Below are 20,111 nucleotides of genomic sequence, written 5' to 3'. Positions count from 1 at the left end.
GTCTTGTATACAGGGTCGTCATTGCCATCTTTCTAAATTCCATATATATGTGTTAGTATACTGTATTGGTGTTTTTCTTTCTGGCTTATTTCACTCTGTATAATCGGCTCCAGTTTCATCCATCTCATCAGAACTGATTCAAATGTATTCTTTTTAACAGCTGAGTAATACTCCATTGTGTATATGTACCACAGCTTTCTTATCCATTCATCTGCTGATGGACATCTAGGTTGTTTCCATGTCCTGGCTATTATAAACAGTGCTGCGATGAACATTGGGGTACATGTGTCTCTTTCAATTCTGGTTTCCTCGGTGTGTATGCCCAGCAGTGGGATTGCTGGGTCATAATCATTATTTTTTAATAACCTAAAAAGTATTTATTTATTTGGCTGCACCAGGTGCAGCATGCAGAATCTTTAGATGCAAACTCTTAGTTGCAGTGTGTGGGATCTAGCTCCCTGACCGGGGATTGAACCCAGGCCCTCTTCCATTGAGAGCTCAAGTCTTAGCCACTGAACCAACAAGAACTCCTGAGAATCTAATTTTAAAGGGAGAAATTCTGAAATAATCACCACCTCTTGTCTGGAAAATTCAAGTTTTCATAGAACAGCGTTTGTAAAAGCAGGCCTCCCTCCAGAGAAACACGTGACAAGTATCTGGCAGATGCCGTCACTGTAACGCACTCCCCTTAAAAACCCTTCCGTTTTTACTTGCTCTAATTTACTGCTTTAATGGAAGAGCCCACCATGGTTACACATACACTCTTGTTTGTCAAAGTGTGAGGCCCTGCCAGATGGTCTTCTTCAGAAGAAACGCGTTCAATATGATAATGTTTATATTTGTGTTTCTGGCATGAATTAATAATTTTCTCATGATATTTAATAAGAAACAGATTATTTCATTTCCAACTCATAAAACCCTGTACCTTTCTTTCCATTATGTCTGATGAGAGTTATTTTCTTCCTGTTGGCAAGCTGGCAGCGGGTGCAAGCAGGATCGCTAAGTTGTAGCTCTCTTGCCTCAGCTGGAGAGTGTACAGCCCAGAAGGGTTGGAGAGCCACTCTCCGTATAAAGGCGGACTTTGCAATGCATGAAAGCGACAGTCAGGTAGCATGAGACCAGGCCTCCAACGCGAACGACCTCTGCTGAGTTTCAAGGTTAGAGCCCCGTGGTGTAGTATTCTGGGTGTTGGTAACTGAGTCTATCCTCTCTGGCCATATCCATCATATTTTGTTTTGTTTTATTAAAGTTTAAGTCCCTTGGACTGCAAGGAGATCCATCCACTCCAACCTAAAGGAAATCAACCCTGAATATTCACTGGAAGGACTGATGCTGAAGCTGAAGCTCCAATACTTTGGCCACCTGATGCAGAGAGCTGACTCATTGGAAAAGACCCTGCTGCTGGGAAAGATTGAAGGCGGGAGGGGAAGGGGATGACAGAGGATGAGATGGTTGGATGGTATCACTGACTCAATGGACATGAGTTTGAGCAAACTCCAGGAGATGGTGAAGAACAGGGAAGCCTGGTGTGCTGCAGTCCATGGGGTTGCAAAGAGTCGGACAGGACTAAGGGACTGAACACAACAAAATTTATTTTATTTATTCATTTTTAATTGGAGGATAATTGTTTTACAGTGTTGTATTGGTTTGTTGCGGAGAATGCAATGGCAACCCACTCTAGTACTCTTGCCTGGAAAATCCCGTGGATGGAGGAGCCTGGTAGGCTGCAGTCCATGGGGTCGCTAAGAGTTGAACACGACTGAGCGACTTCACTTTCACTTTTCACTTTCATGCATTGGAGAAGGAAATGGTGACCCAGTCCAGTACTCTTGCCTGGCGAATCCCAGGGACAGAGGAGCCTGGTGGGCTGCCGTCTATGGGGTCGCACAGAGTCAGACACGACTGAAGCGAATTAGCAGCAGCAACAACAGCAGCATTGATTGTCTTGTTTTGTTTTGTTTTTTAATTTAAAAATATTTTTGGCCACACCATGCATCCCTAAGGACCTTCATTACCCAACGAAGAATCGAACCTGTCTCTCCTGCAGTGGATGAACAGAGTCTTAACCACTGGACCCCCAGGGAAGTCCCTCCATCATGTTTTTTAAGAGACCTATCATATTGCCTTCTAACCCTTCAACTTTTCACACTGGAATCCTTATTTTATCATTCTGGGCATAGTAGAAAGGTGGGAGCAGGGCTAACTTGACTATTTGTTTTTGCAGTTCTCCAGACTCTTGTAATTTAGTGTGCTGTGTGTACTTGGTCGCTCTGTTGTGTCCGACTCTCTGTGAGCCCATGGACTGTAGCCCGCCAGGCTCCTCTGTCCATGGGATTCTCCAGGCAAGAATACTGCAGTGGGTTGCCATGCCCTTCTCCAGAGGATCTTACCAACTCAGGGATCGAGCCTGGCTTCTGCTTTGCAGGCATATTCTTTACCGTCTGAGCTGGAGGGCAGTTGTATTTAGAAGTACTACTGACTTTTACCCACGCAGCCCATTTCCTGCGGATGTCTTTGACTGACAGAAACTTGTCCAGGCAGACAGCAAGAGCAGGGCATGAAGACAGACCGGATGCACTTCAAAGGATGAATTATGCCAGAAAATGATGTGGAAAATTGGTGCAGAGTATGGCTGGGATTCTAGATTACTCTTCTCTTCTTCAAAGGACTGTGAAGTGGGGATCAGGAGAGGTTAGGGCTCCCCGCGAGGGAAAGGAGGGTTCAACATCTTCAGGCAAGTATGAGGCACATGTGATTTTTTTTCTTTCACTGTCAAAGTTAATAGGGCTTCCTTGCTGGCTCAGTGGTAAAGAACTTGCCTGCCAGTGCAGGAGATGCGGGTTCAATCTCTGGGTCGGGACGGTCCCTGAAGAAGGAAGTTGCAACTCACTCCAGTATTCCTGATGGGAAACCCCGTGGACAGAGGCACCCGGTGAGCTACGTTCCATGGAGTTGCAAAGAGCTGGACCTGACTTAATGACCAAACAACAACCAAACTTGATCCAAGAGTAGACTCTTCTCCTTGTCACCAGCTGCTCACCAGCAGTTCATTCTGGAACATGTTGGAATTTGGTTTCCACCCTTAGCCTGTCACTGACGCTGCATCCTGAAAGATCACCAAGGGCTGGCAGATCATGGGTCAAGGCTGTGGGATTCAACCTCAGCCGCCTCTTCCTTGGGGATTTCGCTGAGAGGACCCTCTCGCCACAGCTCCCTGGAAGCACTGTGCTTTGCCGTGACTTCTCTAACTGTTGCTCTGTGGACTCCCGTGGTGCCTCCCCCTCCTTCCCCTGGGCAGTTGGCATCTCCCAGGGTTCTGTCTTTGGTGCAGTCGCTGCTGTTGCTCTTGCTGCCGTGGCGTTATCACCTGCCCCACTGGCTCCAAAAACCACCTTTGGGCCTACAAGCCTGATCATGAGCTTTGTCTGAGCTCTAGAATAACACTTTCTAAAACCTTTACAACCTGAGAATGACCTACTCAGAGAGGAAATCACTTCTAGACCTTTGGCAAGGATGCTGAGGCCCTGCACCCAGATGTTAAGAGGGGAAAGACAGGAGAGATTCATAAAATACTTGGCAGATAAAATGAACAGGACTTTGATGCATTAGCTGTCCAAAGAAAGGGAACAAGAGAAAGGAAGAGGAGAGATAGAAGGGGGCAAAGTTGACCCCTGTAGCTCAGGTAACTTGGAGGGTGGGTGTCCCTTATTGATCTAGCCCAGTGGTCCCCAACCTTTTCGGCACCATGGACTGGTTTTGTGGAAGAGAGTTTTTCCACTGACTAGGGGCAGGGGGATGGTTTGAGGAAGATTCAAGCACATTACATTTGTTGTGCACTTTACTTAGGACATCAGCTCCACCTTGGGTCATCAGGCATTAGATCACGGAGGCTGGGGACCCCCTGTCTAAAGAGCACGTGGTTAAGTAGCACATCTCAGGGAGAAGATGGTGGTTTCAGTTTAGCATATCTGAACCTACCACGTCTCTCTGCCCTTTGCATCCTCCTTCCCTGTAGCATCGCTAGGATTATCTTCCTAAAATACAGGTCAGACCCTGCCATTCTCCTTTTCAATGTTTTTTCTTAGTTCTTGTTAACTAGAGAGTCGTTTAGATGTTCAGACTCTTTAACAAGGGACTCAAAGCCCTACCCAAGCTGGCTTTGTTTGGTTTCATTATCATCTTCTAGCACAACAGAGCCAGCCATGCGGTTTCTCACCTTCTTGCTTTTCCTCAAGCTGTTCTCTCAATCTGGAATGCCCTCCCCACTCTTCCCGCCTCGGAGAATCCTACTCAGTCTTGAGACTGCAGTTGGCTTTCTCCGTTCCCCAGAAAGCCTCCTGTCACCCTGGTTGTAAGTAGTCACTCTTTATTCAATATTTCTATAGCAATATATGCATATTTTTTTCCTGGTATTATAGTGCATTTGTTCAAATGTGCGTTTCTCCTGTGGGTTGGCAGACACTTTAAAAGGGGCTTCCCAGGTGGCTCAGTGGTAAAGAATCTGCCTGTCAATGCAGGAGATGTGGGTTCCATCTCTGGGTCAGGAAGATCCCCTGGAGGAGGAAATGACAACCCACTCCAGTATTCTTGCCTGGAAAATTGCACGGACAGAGGAGCTTGGCGGGCTACAGTCCATAGGGTTGCAAAAGAATCGGACACAACTTAATGACTGAGCACCGCACATCCCAGCAAATGCCTAAATGTTAGGGACTATGTCTCATTTATCCCTGTTTCTTACCAGCTGCCAGCACATAACTTTCCACATATCGATTGCTCACTAAATAATGAAAGAAAAGGGAGAAATTGGTCAAGGTTAGAGTGGAAGTGGCAGAGAAGGCAATGGCACCCCACTCCAGTGTTCTTGCCTGGAGAATCCCAGGGATGGAGGAGCCTGGTGGGCTGCCGTCTATGGGGTCACACAGAGTCGGACACGACTGGGGTGACTTAGCAGCAGCAGCAGCAGCAGAGTGGAAGTGGAGTCTGGGGTATGGGGGAAGAAGTGATGGGTTGTACAGGCTTCCTTTAGAACCTAGCAACTGGGACGGGAACTTGGGTTGTGGAGAACAGGTGCAGAGAATAATGATGAGGGAGGCGGTGGATTATGGGTAATGTGAGGGGTTCATATATAAAGAGAGGATCCCATGACACCAAATCAGAGTGAAAGTGTTAGTCCCTGAGTTGTGTCCAACTCTTTGCGACCCCAGAGACTGCAGTCTGCCAGGCTCCTCTGTTCATGGGGTTTTCCAAGCGAGACTACTGGAATGGGTTGCTAGTCCCTTCCAAGCGAGAATGCTGGAATGGGTTGCTAGTCCCTTCTCCAGGGGATCTTCCCAACCCAGGGATCAAACCTAGGTCTCCTGCATTGCAGGCAGATTCTTTACCGTCTGAGCCACCGGGAAAGCCCCACAAAATCATGGGTGAACACAATGTAGCCTGCCTTATGGGCAGACAGGCCAAATCATAGTGTCCCTTCATCAACAGGGAATTTTTACTCTGCCCATTTAAAAAGACACATAGCCTCGTTGTGTGACCAAAACCCTTGCATATTCAGTGATGGCTACTGTGTCTTTGTCTGATGCCATAAAGAGATGGGACCTTGACCAATAGTATGATGATGACCCATTGCTATGCCCATTTGTTTAACTGTAGAAAAGATAGTCAAGAGGGTATTCTCTTAACAAGATTTCTTCGCCCCTTAATTATTCTTTCCACATGATACTCTTTCATTAGCCTGTATGTATTTTTAGCAGCACAAAGGAAGAATGAAAAATGTTACCTTTTAATAGTGTAAATCCCAGCATAAAACAATTCTTGGTCTTCCCTCTGGCTGCTCTCACACAAATGCAGCTGTGTGTGCTGTCTGCATGTTCTGTGTAACCATGCCTAGCCCACTCTTCCTTAGTAAAAGCACCGCCAGTTGTGGGTTGTTGGCGCTATTTAGTCTCCGTCATGTCTGACTCTCCGGCAGCTCCATGGACTGCGGCCCACCAGGCTCCTCTGTTCAAGGGATTCTCTAGGCAAGAATACTGGAGTGGGTTGCCATTTCCCTCTCCAGGGGATCCTGCATTGGCAGACAGGTTCTTTACAGTTGAGCCACCAGGTAAAGCCCAACTGTGGGTTACGGGTGGAAAAAAAAAAAGATGAAATACCTTGAACATTTCAATTTTCAACTGGGGGCTTCCCTGGTGGTCCAGTGGTTAAGAATCCACTTCAAAGGGCATTGGTTCGATCCCTGGTCCAGGAAGATCCCACACGGCGTGGAGCAAGTCAGCCCATGCGCCAGAACTACTGAGCCCACGCACTGCAGCTACTGAAGCTGGCGCGCCCAGAGCCCATGTTCTGCAGCAAGAGATGCCCACACACCGCAAGGAAGAGCAGTCCCTCCTTCACAATCTGAGAAGGCCCGTGTGCAGGCAGAAGACGAAATAAATAAATACATCTCTACAGAAGTTTTCAATTAGCTATTTTCCACGAGAGCAGATACCTCCCTGTTCAGCCCCACGTTCGTTCCTCTGGGAGGTACAAGCGTAGAGAAAATGCCAGGTGAATGCAACTCCTTTATTTTTCGATGAGTTCTGGCTGCCAGCCCTTTGTTGGACCAGCGTTTGCGATCAGTTAGGACCTCTGAGAGCCACCAGGATGCCTTTTGCTTGGGCTTGAGGCTGCGCGAAGCCTGAGGCGTGGTGCGTCTTCCCTGGCTTCGTGTGGGCTCTCTCGCGGCTTTCCCAGTCTAGGAGGCTCTCTGAGGTAGGGGACAGCCCATGTCCCTGTCAAGCAATTTCCTCTCAGTCAAGTCCCAGAAGGACTCGGTCTCATTAGAGAAGTCAAAAGGGGAACTCCAGAGGAGGGAGGGCTCTAAAGAGATTTTCTAGTTTCTCTCTGGCTATCCAGGTGGGAGAGCCTTTATTAATACCTGCTGCTCAGGTCCACCTCTTTCCTTCCGTAGCACCACAAGCCAACACTGTCTCAGTTCTTCCCAGCTCCCAGTGGGGGAAAGGAGAAAGTCTTCAGGCTAACCTAACAGGTTGGATGTACAGCCAACATTGGTTTAGAGGCCAATAAAGGGATGTCAACATTTATGCCAAAGATGACTATCTTATCGGATACCGATGGCTCTGCATCTCACAGACTTAATCTGCTTTTTTCCAGCCTTCGCTGCAGCAACCATCTCTGGTCAGGTGTGGCTGACAGCACCTCCCCTCGGCTTCACCAGCAGCCTCTTAGATGCTGCACCACTGGCTTCTTTGCCGCCTCTGCGGCTGTCTGTGGGGAACTTCTCAGTCACTCCAAATCATGGGCAAAGCTGGAAGTGCGAGGGAATTGACACACTGCGGCTGCTCGGGCCCCTTCTCCCTGCTCTCATGTGACTTGTCAGTCCTGAGACACTTACACAGCTCCTCAGGAGGTTCCCACAGTGACGCAATGCCAGTTGTTCACTGCAGTGACTATCTTGCCAAAGCACCCTGGGATTGGCTTTCCCCTCTTACCTGCTTCACTCTTTCTAGTTTCCCACTTTTGTTTCTGGAATTACTTCCAAAAATAAATCTCAGGGTTCAGCTTTTTAGGGGAACCCAGAAAACACCGAGATAAAAGAAGGGGGCAGACTATAAATGCTGATCACACCCATTGTGTGGAGAATGTTCTAACAGACCTTCTATTTGAAGAGGGACATAAGGGAACGAGGGGGCTTGATTGTCCTTAGCAATACACATTGAGAAGTCTGTGGACCACTGTTTAGAAATTGCAGTTAAAAATAAAACCCTAAAGCCAAGTGATGACATTTCCTATATAGAAATCTTTGCGACTGGAGAGACATCATTCTGGAATTCAGGCTGGAAGATGGCTAGATAAACGTCCCTGGTTCCAGCCCCGTGTTTGCTCTTGACTTACTTGTCTGATTAGGGGCATAGGTCAGTAATTTTCCTGTCTCTGGAAAGCACATGTCGTCTTTCCATCCAATGAAAGTGCCTGTAAGCATTGATGATGTGCTTAGAGTCCTTGGGTCCAGAGTCTTTCTAAACAAGTGACAAAATGAGAAGAATATATTCTTTAGGTTAAAACTAAAGTGTCTTTCATTACCTTTTAAAAGAAAACCATTTGCTCTTCTCCAGAAAACACCTGACACGTGGTTGGCAGAGAGCTTAGCAGTCACAGTGGCACCAGCCACCTGGTGGAGGCTGGAAGCAAGAGGTGGGAAAGGGAGGGGGTGGAGTGAGAGGCGTGATGATGGCCAGGGTGAAACCTTTCCATCCCACCTGGCCACCCCCAATCATCTGAGCAGATTAAGTACCAATAGTTAGGTGAAGCATTTTGTTGTTGTTGTCTAATTGCTAAGTTGTGTCCGACTCTGCAACCCCATGGACTGCAGCCCACCAAGCTCCTCTGCTCTTGGGATTTTCCAGGCAAGAATACTGGAGTGGGTTGCTATTTCTTTCTCCAAGGGATCGTCCCCCCCCCCCCCCAGCGATCGAACCCGCATCTCCTGCTTGGCAGGCAGATTCTTTACCTGAGCCACCTGGGAAGCCCAACCACCCTCAAGATGACTGCAGACAATCCAAGCATGATCCCTAATGTTTAATCAGAAGACATACGTTCTAGGTCTCCCAAATTCTGAAGTGGGCAAAAATATATTTTTAGGCATTGTTTTCTCCCTTAAGTCTGTTGTGGCTTGAAAATGTTGAGGTGCCATTGTTGCCATAAGTGCCTTTCGAGGGTTCTGTTTGGTGACCACTTTTGCTTGACTGACTTTTGCTTGTTCAGCAAGAGTCATGGGCTCATCATACATGTTATCTGTTAGGGTGGGAAGGGATCTAGAGACCATCTAGTTCAATCTTTCTTTTTATAAGGTGCTTCTGAGTCAGACTTCAAACTCAGGTGATCTAACTCCACAGAAATGTTTTATGGTTGGAAAACCTTTTCTGTCATCCAGACATTCTCACTAAAGAGGCTGGAAGGCCACCTCTAGGGACTGGTATAGGGGAAAATAATTGAAGTATGAACTGAGATAGATTCTCTGCTCAAGTTCTATAATTCTGTTAAAAACGAATTAACTTAACACTTACCTTAACTCCATCAGAAAGGAATTCCAAGGCAATATAGCAATTGACTTTCCCTTTCTCCTTTGCAGCTCCTACCAACATGAGCAGGATTTACATTTTCCTGTTTTACAGATCCAGCTGGCAAGAATTATGAGTGGCAGAACAGCTAACTCATAAAGAAGAGGCCCTGATGGATAACCTCAGACCATTCAGACCTTGGACAGGAGAAGAATGGGCCCCTTGGCCCATACAGCCACACTTTATTTACCCCAGGGCCAGCATTATGGGCATTTGCTTTCTTAGTGAATTTTAATTACTTGCAAAATAAACCTCATTTTGTGTGGGATTCTTCTGTTCTGAGAGTCCTAGATCTAAGAGTGTTGCCTGGGGTCTCTTGAACATCTGAGGTTGGTGACACCTTGGAACACAGTCTGAATCCCGAGTATTCTCTGATCCTATGGTTTTTGCTCACAGGTCTTAAGGCACTGTTGGGAAGGATTCCAGCTTTACCTTCTCTTAGTGGGCTTGTCAGGTGGTGCTGGTAGTACGGAATCTGCCTGCCAATGCGGGTGATGCGGTTTCCATCCCTGGGTTGGGAAGATCCCCCGGGGGAGGGCATGGCAACCCACTCCCGTATTCTTGCCTGGAAAATCCCACAGAGGAACCTGGTGGGCTACAGTCCATGGGATCACAGAATCGGACATGACTGAAGCAACCTGGCACACACGAATGAAAAAACTGATGAAGTTGTGTGTATTTTGTATGTGCCCCCGGGCCGCTTATGAACCCCTGCCAACAGATGAAATCACTCAGCTGCTGTCCCCTCCCACCGCTCCCTCTCCTTCTGTATGAGTTACCCCCAAGGACTGAACGCACCGAGGGGACTTGATTCTGCGTTTGGGCCACTAAGGAGATGTGCCTTCCGCTGCAATACCTGTGTGAGCCCCATGTGACCTTTGGCAGCAAGGGGCTCTCATGTGACGCTTCTGACTGTGGGTATGGAGGTACCAGTGGTCATCAAGCCTTGGGATCTCTCCTTGTGCCCATGACCGGCTCTGTGGCTCTATGAAATGGTCAAGGACAGTTTCTGGTGTCCACCAAACGGGGGCACTCAGCTGTAGACACACTATAGAAAACATGGCCTTGAGTCTTAGCTTACAGTCTAGTTAACATGATGGGAGTAAAAGGATGTATGATCTTGGATGAAATTCCAACAGGGGCCACACAGCTGGGTGGGGGTGCCGGGGTCCCGGGGTCCCTGAGCATTGATCTGAGTAAATGATGATGGAAGAGGATGAGGCCTGTCCTGTCCTGGATGGCTCCCATCCCATCCACTTTTTAACATTACTGAAAGCTCATTAGCAGGCGAAATGACTACCAAACTGATGATTATTTTCTTTCTATTTCTGGCTTTTCTCAACCAAAGGGAAAATGTGAGGTAGATATGAAATCTAAGGGGAAAAAATACACACACAAAATGAGAAGTCATGTCTGTCTGTAGTGCTAGCAAAAAGCAAAGAAGTCTGAGTTCTTTTAATGTTTTCAATAAATACCAAAAACAACTGAGTATTTGGATCGAGGGAGAGAAGATTATTCAGTCTCCTAAGACGGTTACTGGATGAAAACACGACGTGTCTGATTAATGATTGGCCGTTTCCAAAGTGGCTTTTCCTACATTATCTCATTTTATAAAAAGTAAATTTCATCTTTCACAAGTTAAAGTGAAGCAGTTTGTAATTTCTTGCAAGTAAAGGACGTTAATGAGCAAGCTGTGAACCAGCAGAAGATTCTCTTCTGCTGCCTTGCATTTTTCATCAACTATCACCGATTCACGGGGACGTTCTAACAGAACTTTAAAATGGTGTTTTAAAAAATTGTTTGCATTGATCAGTGTGTTTGCTCGCTTGATGTCACTCTCGCTTGCTCTCTCTCTTTTGGGCCAGTTTCTTTCTCCAGTACCTTCCTTTGAATGGAGGACTAGTACTTGGATTCAGATAGATTATTATTTAGCTTAGAAAACATACCACTTATTACAGTTCTTATAGTTGCTACACTTCATTAAGACAAACAGAATTACTCATCTGTAGTCCCCTCTTTGGGTATGCGGTCAATAAAATGCTGTCAAGCAGGAGAGGGTGAGGCTGGTGTACACTTTCCAGTGTCACTAAGTATTTTCTGGAAGAAGCCAGCTTGCAGCTGTACTGATGGATGAGATGGTCTCAATACTAATGGCCTTGAATGATTTACATAAGAGCAGTTTGCATTAGAACCATGGCTGTTCAAAACTTGCATTTTGCAATAGTTTTAACTAGTACTGAACACTTCCTAGGACTTCCCTGGTGGCTCAGACAGTAAAGAATCTGCCTGCAGTACAGGAGATTTGAGTTCAATCCCTGGGTTGGGAAGATCCCCTGGAGAAAGGAATGGAAACCCACTCCAGTGTTCTTGCCTGGAGAATTCATGGACAGAGGAGCCTCGTGAGCTACAGTATACGGGGTGGCAAAGAATCAGACATGACTTGGAGACTAAACTGACCTGAAACACACTGAAACTGGAATATCAGAACACAGCGAGACAAAACTCGGATGAACAAGTAGCCAAGAATGGCACCCAAGAAAGAAAAGGAAACAAGAGTATAGCCAACCTTTTGTTTTTTTAATTAGAGTATATTATACTTCCAAACTGGATACACTAGAAATTGGCAATGCAACGTAAGATGCAAAGGAATATACCAGTTACTGTCAAAATGACCCTGTACAGCCTTGTAATGCAAAAAGCTTTATACAATACAAACTTTCAGTAATGTACATAAACCTTGACAGTATGATCATCTGAACATAATACGAGGAGTTAAAAAAAGGAGAGAAGAAAGTGCAGAGAACTCTAACTGTATCACTATATGGAAAAATAAGCTAGCTTTCATTGAAGAATGCATAGTGAAAACAGAATCAAAGTTAGTTGGCAGGTGACTATCTCAAAGACGTTAGTGTTTTACACGGAAAGGATATCTATGGAATACATCCTTCCCTGAGTATCAAACTGCAAACCAAATTCAGGGGTATGTATTACCTCAGTGGAATCTGAAAAATGCTGTAGATTTTTCTTTATTAATAACAATAATAATAATATAAAAAGTCAAACAAACTCCAAACACACCTTTTCTCACTCAGAAAACTTTTATAATTTACCAGAAAGATTGATGACTCTTTCCAAAGTGCTAAAAAAGTTGCCCAATTACATTAAGCATCACTAAGTCATTCAAATCCAAGTTCAGTGGCACACATCTGAGCAGTAACCGTCTCCTTCCAACACCCCTCTTGATCTTGAAAGTTTCACCCTAGGACCTCGTATTGCACAAGTGGCATGCTGTAAAATCCGCAGTCCTTCAGGGTCACCCTTCAGGTTTTTAACCTGCCGTTGCTCATGTGGGGCTCACCCTCCTGCCAGCCTCTGTGGGTTCCCCATGGCCCTCTTTCCTGTAATCACTGAACTTGTAATTGTGAAAAGCACGTGATTAGCCAAGTGGCACATTCTCCATCACATGGGGGTAAAGACGTGACTTGAAAAAAAACACCAACCCACCCATAAGCCCAGTGTTCTTGGAGTGTATCGTCCATACCCGTCTACAGTGCCTTTGACTGAAACACTGACAGGGCGACGCTGAATGGCATTTCAAATGTGGCCAAGAACAGGCGTCTCTGCCGGAGAATGAGCCAGGGTGTGGGAGCGTCCTGCCCTCCCTGGCTCAGCCTCCCTGCCCCCCGGCGACAACTCCTTAGTGTAAACAGGTTTGCCAGGGCTGGACGACTGGCAAGGGGAGCCGAGCACACCTGCTGGGTCTGGGGGAGGGAGGGCGGGTGTGGGGAGGACCGTGGCGTGGACAGAAGGCACAGATCTCCGGCTTCCCGTAGAACTGTGCAAGGGGGAGCTTTCGGGGAAGCAAACCGACTAGAGGAAGAAAATCCGGGATGCTTTTATTTCCCTCCAGATGAAACAGATGGAAAAAAAAACCCCCACCTCTCGGGTAACACATGATAGAAACCAGCAACGCAGTAAGAAAGCATTCCTCCTGTACACCGGTTCTTCAACAGATAAATACTATATAAACTTTATACTCCAAACTCCCCATCATCATACGAAGCACATTTCTTCCTGCTCTTTTAGCCTGTTTCATACTGGAAATTCGGTTGTCTTAAAAATACAAGCCATTAACATGTTTAGCCAAAGATTCTTTTCTTCTTTTCACATCACCCCTGACTTTTTAAGACTAGCGAGGGGTTGTACAACCAATCCACACCTGCTTCTTGCTGCAATAAAGTGCTGCACATAAGTTGCCATTTTAATGACCACAAAATAAGAGCTTTAAATAAGTATAAAGTTAGCCTCCTAGCAGGTTATATCTACCAGGCGTTAACAAAATGGAATACAGAATTACTAATAACATGGAGAACACCGCTATAGCCAGACAATTTGCAAACACAATGGAAACGTCTCAGGGGCATAAACTGAACGGTAGGACTGAACAGCACCTTTTTGTTGGGTTGTTATATGTCAAAGAGGTTATGACAAAAGTTTGAAACATACAGTCTACTCATTCCATAAAAAAGGTACATTTTCTTCCTTTTATGTTACTTTTTTTTGCAGATGAGAAACAAAAGCTAGTGCAAGACCAAAGCACTGTGCAAAACTGCCATTTCTTTTTTTTTTTTTTTTTTTTAGTCTGAGCATTTATACCCAGAATTTATCCAAACCCCTTTTAATCTCCTCGGCTGGATTTATCAACCATAAAAATTTTCACTCATACATTGTTTTTCCTTTTCCTGCAAAGAAATGGTAACCACTGACTTAATACATCACATATATATATATATTTAATCTGCCCTTAAAAAATGATGCACTGTGTGTGTACCATACACATTGCATACGTATGGACACACACACAAAACACACTTGAGTTTTGTGATGTTGGCTGCAGTGCTGCAAGCTATTTCTTCCAGGTGGGGCTCTTGATTGCTCTCTTCATAACCAGAGATGTGAGCGCAAGATCTCCAGGACTCTGGAGAAATCGCAGGCAGCACTGAGGTGTCTACCATTCCTCCACTGAGTAAGCACCAGGTCCTACCACTCTGCAGCCACAAAATAGAGAGGGGAAAGGTGATGAAGGAGTTCCGGGAAGGACTGCAGCGCATGAACCACCCAGGAGGGCAAACAACGCTCATCGCTGTCAAAGAAGCCAGTACAAAGACGGTGCAAACGTCATGGCACATGACACACGGCTGTCTCTTTCCGAATCCACAAATGCCCACATGCCCCATTCGCCCAACAGAAAACAAAATGCACCGGTATGGAAGCTTACAAGTGCTGATTGCTATTAAGGACACTCTCTTTAGGGTTTAACAAGACAGGTTTCCTTTCAAAGTAAGGAGAAGGGCCGAGAGTGGGAGTGGGTGGCTGGGGAGGCATGCCTCTGAAGGTAGACGGTGCAGTAGGTCACCTCTCTGAAGATTGGATAAAGCAGCTTTCAGGTCAATGCAATAGGTATACACACAGAGCCAATTCTCTATTCCTTACTAAAGATATACAGTACACGTGGTTCAGACCCGAGCGGGCCTGTAGGTTTTTGCAGCAACGTACACCTGCTGGGTTGTGTTTTAAGTTTCGTGGGTTTTGTCTTTTTTTTGTTTGTCTCTGTCTCTTGGTTTTTGGTACGGAGCCCGGCTGCCCTCAGACAGTCTCGGCTCTCTCTCTCAGTCCCAGATAGGCCAGGAAGGAGTGTTTGGGCGAGGGGATGCTGGGCGGCGCAGTCTGAGGTCGGGGAGGGTGGAATGTGAGATCCAGCTGGTTCTTGGGGTATAACATCGTCAAGGGAATGAGATGGGCGAAATCCGAGTTCCGGTACTTGTCAAAGCACAGAGGGGAGCCGTTCAAGGGCATGGCCTTGAGTGCCAGGTTGGGCTCGGAGCCGCTGCCGCCATGGGCGGCCGACAGGGCCACGGTCTGCAGGGCGTGGGAGGCGGACATGACCGACAGCGGAGACAGCAGGTGGCGGGCGCTCCCGACCACCAGCAGCGGGGCCCCAGGGCCGCCGGCTTCCTGGGAGGCCGGGGCCGGGCCCTTCTTGTCCTCCTCTGGGCTGTCCGCGCTCTGATGCTTCTTGACGTGGCGGCTGAAGACGAAGGGGTGAGTGGTCTTGAACAGGCACTCTTCGCAGCTGAAGGTCTGGCGCGGGGCGTGCTTCAGCTTCTTGTGCAGGTTGAGATTGTCCTTGCGTTTGCAGCTGTAGCTGCACTGGTCACAGTGGAAGGGCCGCTCCCCGGTGTGCACGCGCACGTGCTCGATGAGCTTGTTGGCGGTCTTGGACAGGTAGCCGCACTGGTCGCACTTGTAGTGGTTGCCCAGGCGATGCGCGCGGGTGTGCGTCTCCAGCTCCAGCTGGTTGGCCTTCACCGTCTGGCAGATCCGGCACTTGTACTCCATCTTGTAGTGGGTCTTCACGTGGCACTCCATGGCGGCGGGGCGGTTGGTGGAATAAATGCAGAATGGGCACCTGCCGGGGGAGGGGGGGAAGCAAGGACGGGAGAGGGTCAGCCCCCCGGGGTCCAGGGGAGTACCCTCCCTGGCTGCTCCCCGCCTCGCCAGCCTGCCCTCGGCCGCCCTCCCGGCTCCAAAACCCGACCTGGCCCCTGCCCAACCCGGCCCTGCCGCCTCCTGGGGACCCTCGGTGGCTCTGCTGCGGACAGAGCCATCCCTTGGCCTGCTCGGGGACGGGAGTCTCCTGGCTGCACCGGCAGATGCCAGCCCCCAGGAAGGGGAACAGAGCCAGCACCGGGTTGGGGGGGCGTCCAGCTAAGCTGTTCTCCCCTCCAGTCCCCACCGCCCGGCCCCTCGGAGCCCTCCCCGCCCCCCACTGGCCACGGCCGAGGGCTCACCCTCAAGACCTCCCCTCTAGATGGGAGCAACACAAAGAATCGACTTTTCATGCACCACACCAAGCACACGCAGAAAGGCTAAGAGTTTTGAAGAACAGCTTATAGGGGAGAGCTACCTCCAGCAAACAGAGAGTCGTAGGGGTCAGAATCGTGCTGATTAAAGGGTGGTTAGGATTAAGAAGGCCTGTGTGTGTGTGTGTGTGTGTCTGTATGTGGGAGCAAGTGTGCTGTAGATACAGAGATCTGGACTCCTAAAATCTGTCTCTCCTACAGCACTGGGTCTCCATCGGGGAAGGGAGGTGAGAACCATTGCTGGGGCTTAGGAGAAGACCCACCCACCAGCCTGTCTAGGAATGAGGGATGGGGGAGGGAGACAGCTGCTATCTGGACCTTGAAGACATCATTAATGCATTATTAATGATTAATGTTATTACATCATGGAAATAATAGTCATCCAAAGGGATCATAAGCTCTCAGCGGGCAGGACTCCCCTTCCTTCTGCGTTCTCTGCAGTGCTCGGCAGAGGAGCCCATAGTGGGCACTGATTCCTTACTGGACTGGTCTCTACAAGTCATTTAGGCAGATTCTAGCAGAGCTCCGTCACCTGATGGGCGGGCTGTGCCCCGGGACAAAGTCTGGGCCTCTCCATCCTAGGCAGTGAGGCTATGCTGCCCCCAGGCCCCCTGGCTGTCCAGAGGGGCAAGGAGGCTAAGGGAGGGGCAGGTTCACGGATGGTGCTGAGCTTCTCTCTGCAGAAGCTGCCGGGCTCGAGTCGGTGGTTGCTATGATGGCTGTAGCGTGTATGCTCTCTTTACCAAAAGGACGCAAATGCAAAAGTGGCTGCCTCGGCTCTGGACTGGCACCTGCAAGGGCAGGGCCCGGGAGTGAACTGTCCTCGGAGGGTCTGGAGAGGATTTCAGCAGAGCCCAACACACCCAGAGCCCGCGCACTGCTCCTGAGCGCCAAGCCCGCCGTTAGCCTCGGAACCTCAGCTCACAGAAGAGTGCACGCAAGAGAACTATAAAGCCCATTCCCAGGTCAGCTGCACACACAACCCCTACGCCAAGCTGGGCCTTACCTAGAGGAGTCTGAAACTCACCACTGTCCTGAGCTACGGCAAAAGAAAAATAATAGTATAATCTTATTTGATCTGCATTATGAACAGGATATAGAGTACAAGCAGTTCCATCACAGAAAAGCAATTTAGACATCAGCAGTCTGTTTCATGTTAAGGACGTTTCTGTGACCCACGGCTCAATCTTTCTTTCGCTGCTCAGGCAGAGGGAAAGGGTTTTCTATGTTCCCGTTATTTATCGTAAAGACTCTGACAAATTACTTCTCTGAGACGGCAAAGCGAAAACAAAACGAAAACGAAAAAGACTCACTGTATAGCCAGAAGGCATTAGCAATTTTGTCAAAGTATTCTTCTACTTGGTCAGCCTAGAACGTGAACTATTACAAAGGGGACCGTTAGCACTGCATGGGAAGTGTCTACACCTGCAAAAGCATCAGGTTCACTTGGCATCCTCGCCAGTGGGTCAGAGGCTCAGGAACTCCTTGGGTCCCCGAGGGAAGGGGGTTCTAACTGGCAAAGCCACAACTGGCTGGGGCTGCAGGTAATGGGCGTGACTGGGTTTCTAGGAAGGGCAGTGAGCACTAAACCAACCAAGGAAATACGTGGCTTTCAAAAAAATACGTAAGAGTATGCTAATATTTTGAGGGGGGCAGTGGGAATAAACCAAATCAAATTCCCAAATAAGCACGTGCTAGGCATTTCCCACTTACGTAGTCTTGAATGGTCATCGCCCCACTCCCCTTCCTCCTACCCACCCCACCCCACCGAATCAGCCCCAAGAGTGAACCAAAACGGGGTCTAACAGTGGGGGCCACTTCCTCTGTCTGGAGGAGTGTTTGAGGAGGGTTGCCCTGACTGGGCAGGAGCCCAGGGACTCCACCCTGCATTGCCCCCCACACTTGACTCCCGAGCTCCTGCTGGGTCGCTCCACCCCTCGCCCACTCAGGACAGTCATGCCACTTCTCTTGGCAAGCTGTGAGTTTCAAAGATAAACGTGTTTTTAAAAACAAGAGGTGTTCTTGTGTTAAGTAAAATGTCATTTTTCATTCTTTTAATTACACCATCAGTTCAGCTAAACATGAATAATTATGCTTTGAAAATGGTGTGTCTTTCTGTGCCCATTGACAGATGCTTCTTTCTCTTTCCTAGAACACAAGTGCCTCGTGAACAGGGCCTCTGATTTCAGAAGCGCCAGGAAGATTAAACTCTGGTAGAGCTCGGACGTACATTTCCTGAGGGTGGAATTATGTTTTATTCCTCGTTTGCCCTTTAGCACCTATTATCAAGCCAGACACACAGCGTGTTTTGATAATAACGGACGGGTCTCTCTTCTGACCAGAGGGCTTGTTGCAAATGTTGGTCAATGGTGATGCTCACTGTCTAGGTCTTTGGGGAGCTGCGAAGAACATGTGATCAGAGGTGTCAGATCTCACGAAGGCGACACCAGCGAGATCCCAATTCCAGCTCCTGGGAAGGCGTAAGGCATGTTTGCAGGAAGACATGAGGCATGTGATCTCTGCATGAAAAGTGTTGCCTCTTGCCTGTTCACACTGGCAAGTATCCAATATCTGGAGGCGGGTGTGGTTGGGGTAGTTGTAGTGCTTATTTAAAAGACTTCTGGCAAATCATCTAAAAAATAGGGATGGTGAAGCGCAGTGACAGTGTAGTGATTTGCACGTGCGGACACGTTATAACCCCTAAGTCCCTTACCATCAAGTCTGAACGGAACTCGAGTGGTACAGGCTGAGTCTACCCTTGCATGCCCGTGTTGGGCTGCTTCAGCGAGTTGACCATCTTGGGAAATGGGGGTCTCGTGCTGACATCTGCTGACCCCCTGGGGGACAGGTCTAATTCCTATCCAGCTACTGGCAGCAGAGGTGTGCCCGACTAATGCCCCCACCCAGGCCAAGCTCCCCCTCTCCATGACCCCAAAAACCTTCCGGGGAGGGGATGGGGCAGGGGTGGAGGCAGGGCGTCTAATAGAGCAACACAGTAAAAGGTTCTGTACTTGCTTTCCTTACTTGAGCCCACCGGTGGGGACAGTGTGGCATTTCTTATGCTCCAGCAGCTGTTCGGGGGTCTTCATGAACTTGTGGCACACATCGCACTCAAACATCCGGGTGATCAGGTGGATTTGCAGATGGCGCTCAAACATGTTCTTCGTCTTGCAGACAAAGTTGCAAAAAACGCATTCGAACCCTGCAAGGACCGAGGCTGGGTGTACGGGTGCAGGGGGCAGAGGGAGAGGAGGGCAGGGGTAGGATGGAGACCACCCTCCTTCTTCTCTTTCCCCCCAGCTACACTGTTCCAGGCACCGCTCCCTGCATCTCTGAGCTAAAATGAGTTAAAGACAGTTCTGGCATCAATGTCACACTCCCCATCCTTTCATTCCATTCCATGTACCGATGCAAACTAACTCAAAAATCCATATGCAAATTTTAGAGGCTAAGTGTTATATGGTTCCCAGGCCTAATATCTGCTTCCCAACATCACTCCTCTCCAGGGCTTTATCTCAAGACTGGGTCATCCCTGCAGAGTGGACAGGACTGAGCAGACCAGCCCACCTCCTCCCTTACCTTTCTCTGGCTTTTCCTCACTATTCAGGGAGGGCTGGCTCCCAGGCATGACAGAGATGACCAGCAGGTTGCTTCCACTCTTGTTTTTCTGAGAGCTGTCTGAATCGTCCTTGCTGTTGGCTGAATCACTCAGAGCTGAGAGGGACGAGGAAGAGGGGCTGTTTGATTCACTGGGGGTCTTCCTGTCTTCCCCTGAACAATTAAAATAAAACAAAACCCAGGTCTGTTATTTAGGAGATGAAAACCCTAGAATAATTGCAATCATGGGTGGGGGAGAGTTGGGGCCTTCTGGCTACACCTTCATTCAGGGAGCACACACTGAGGTTTCCTGCTTTGCTAGTGCTGGGTCCCAGGTCCCAGTCACCTATGGTGATGATGCATACGGCTCTTGGGCCAAGAGTAGAAATTCAACTGGCAAGTATTTATTGGGTCTTATAATACTTTAAATTATAGCTAAGATGAACATGTTACCAAGTTCTAGGAACGGTGTCAT

General features: G+C 48.2%; 1 protein-coding gene across 1 annotated transcript in view; it reads right to left on the bottom strand.

Moving 5' to 3' along the window:
• Positions 1-14,762: 14,762 nt before the first annotated feature.
• ZNF827 (zinc finger protein 827) overlaps positions 14,763-20,111 on the bottom strand; it is a 149,855-nt gene continuing 144,506 nt past the window's right edge. The window contains exons 11-13 of the mRNA XM_068990219.1: positions 19,619-19,810; positions 19,064-19,241; positions 14,763-15,585 (exon numbers count right to left, since the gene is read on the bottom strand). Of these exons, the coding sequence (XP_068846320.1) occupies positions 14,763-15,585; positions 19,064-19,241; positions 19,619-19,810 (1,193 nt within the window). The remainder of the gene's footprint in view (positions 15,586-19,063; positions 19,242-19,618; positions 19,811-20,111) is intronic.

Source organism: Capricornis sumatraensis, chromosome 17, assembly GCF_032405125.1.
Source record: "Capricornis sumatraensis isolate serow.1 chromosome 17, serow.2, whole genome shotgun sequence".
Classification (NCBI taxonomy): Eukaryota; Metazoa; Chordata; class Mammalia; order Artiodactyla; family Bovidae; genus Capricornis; species Capricornis sumatraensis.
This window is presented reverse-complemented; position numbering and strand designations above follow the sequence as displayed.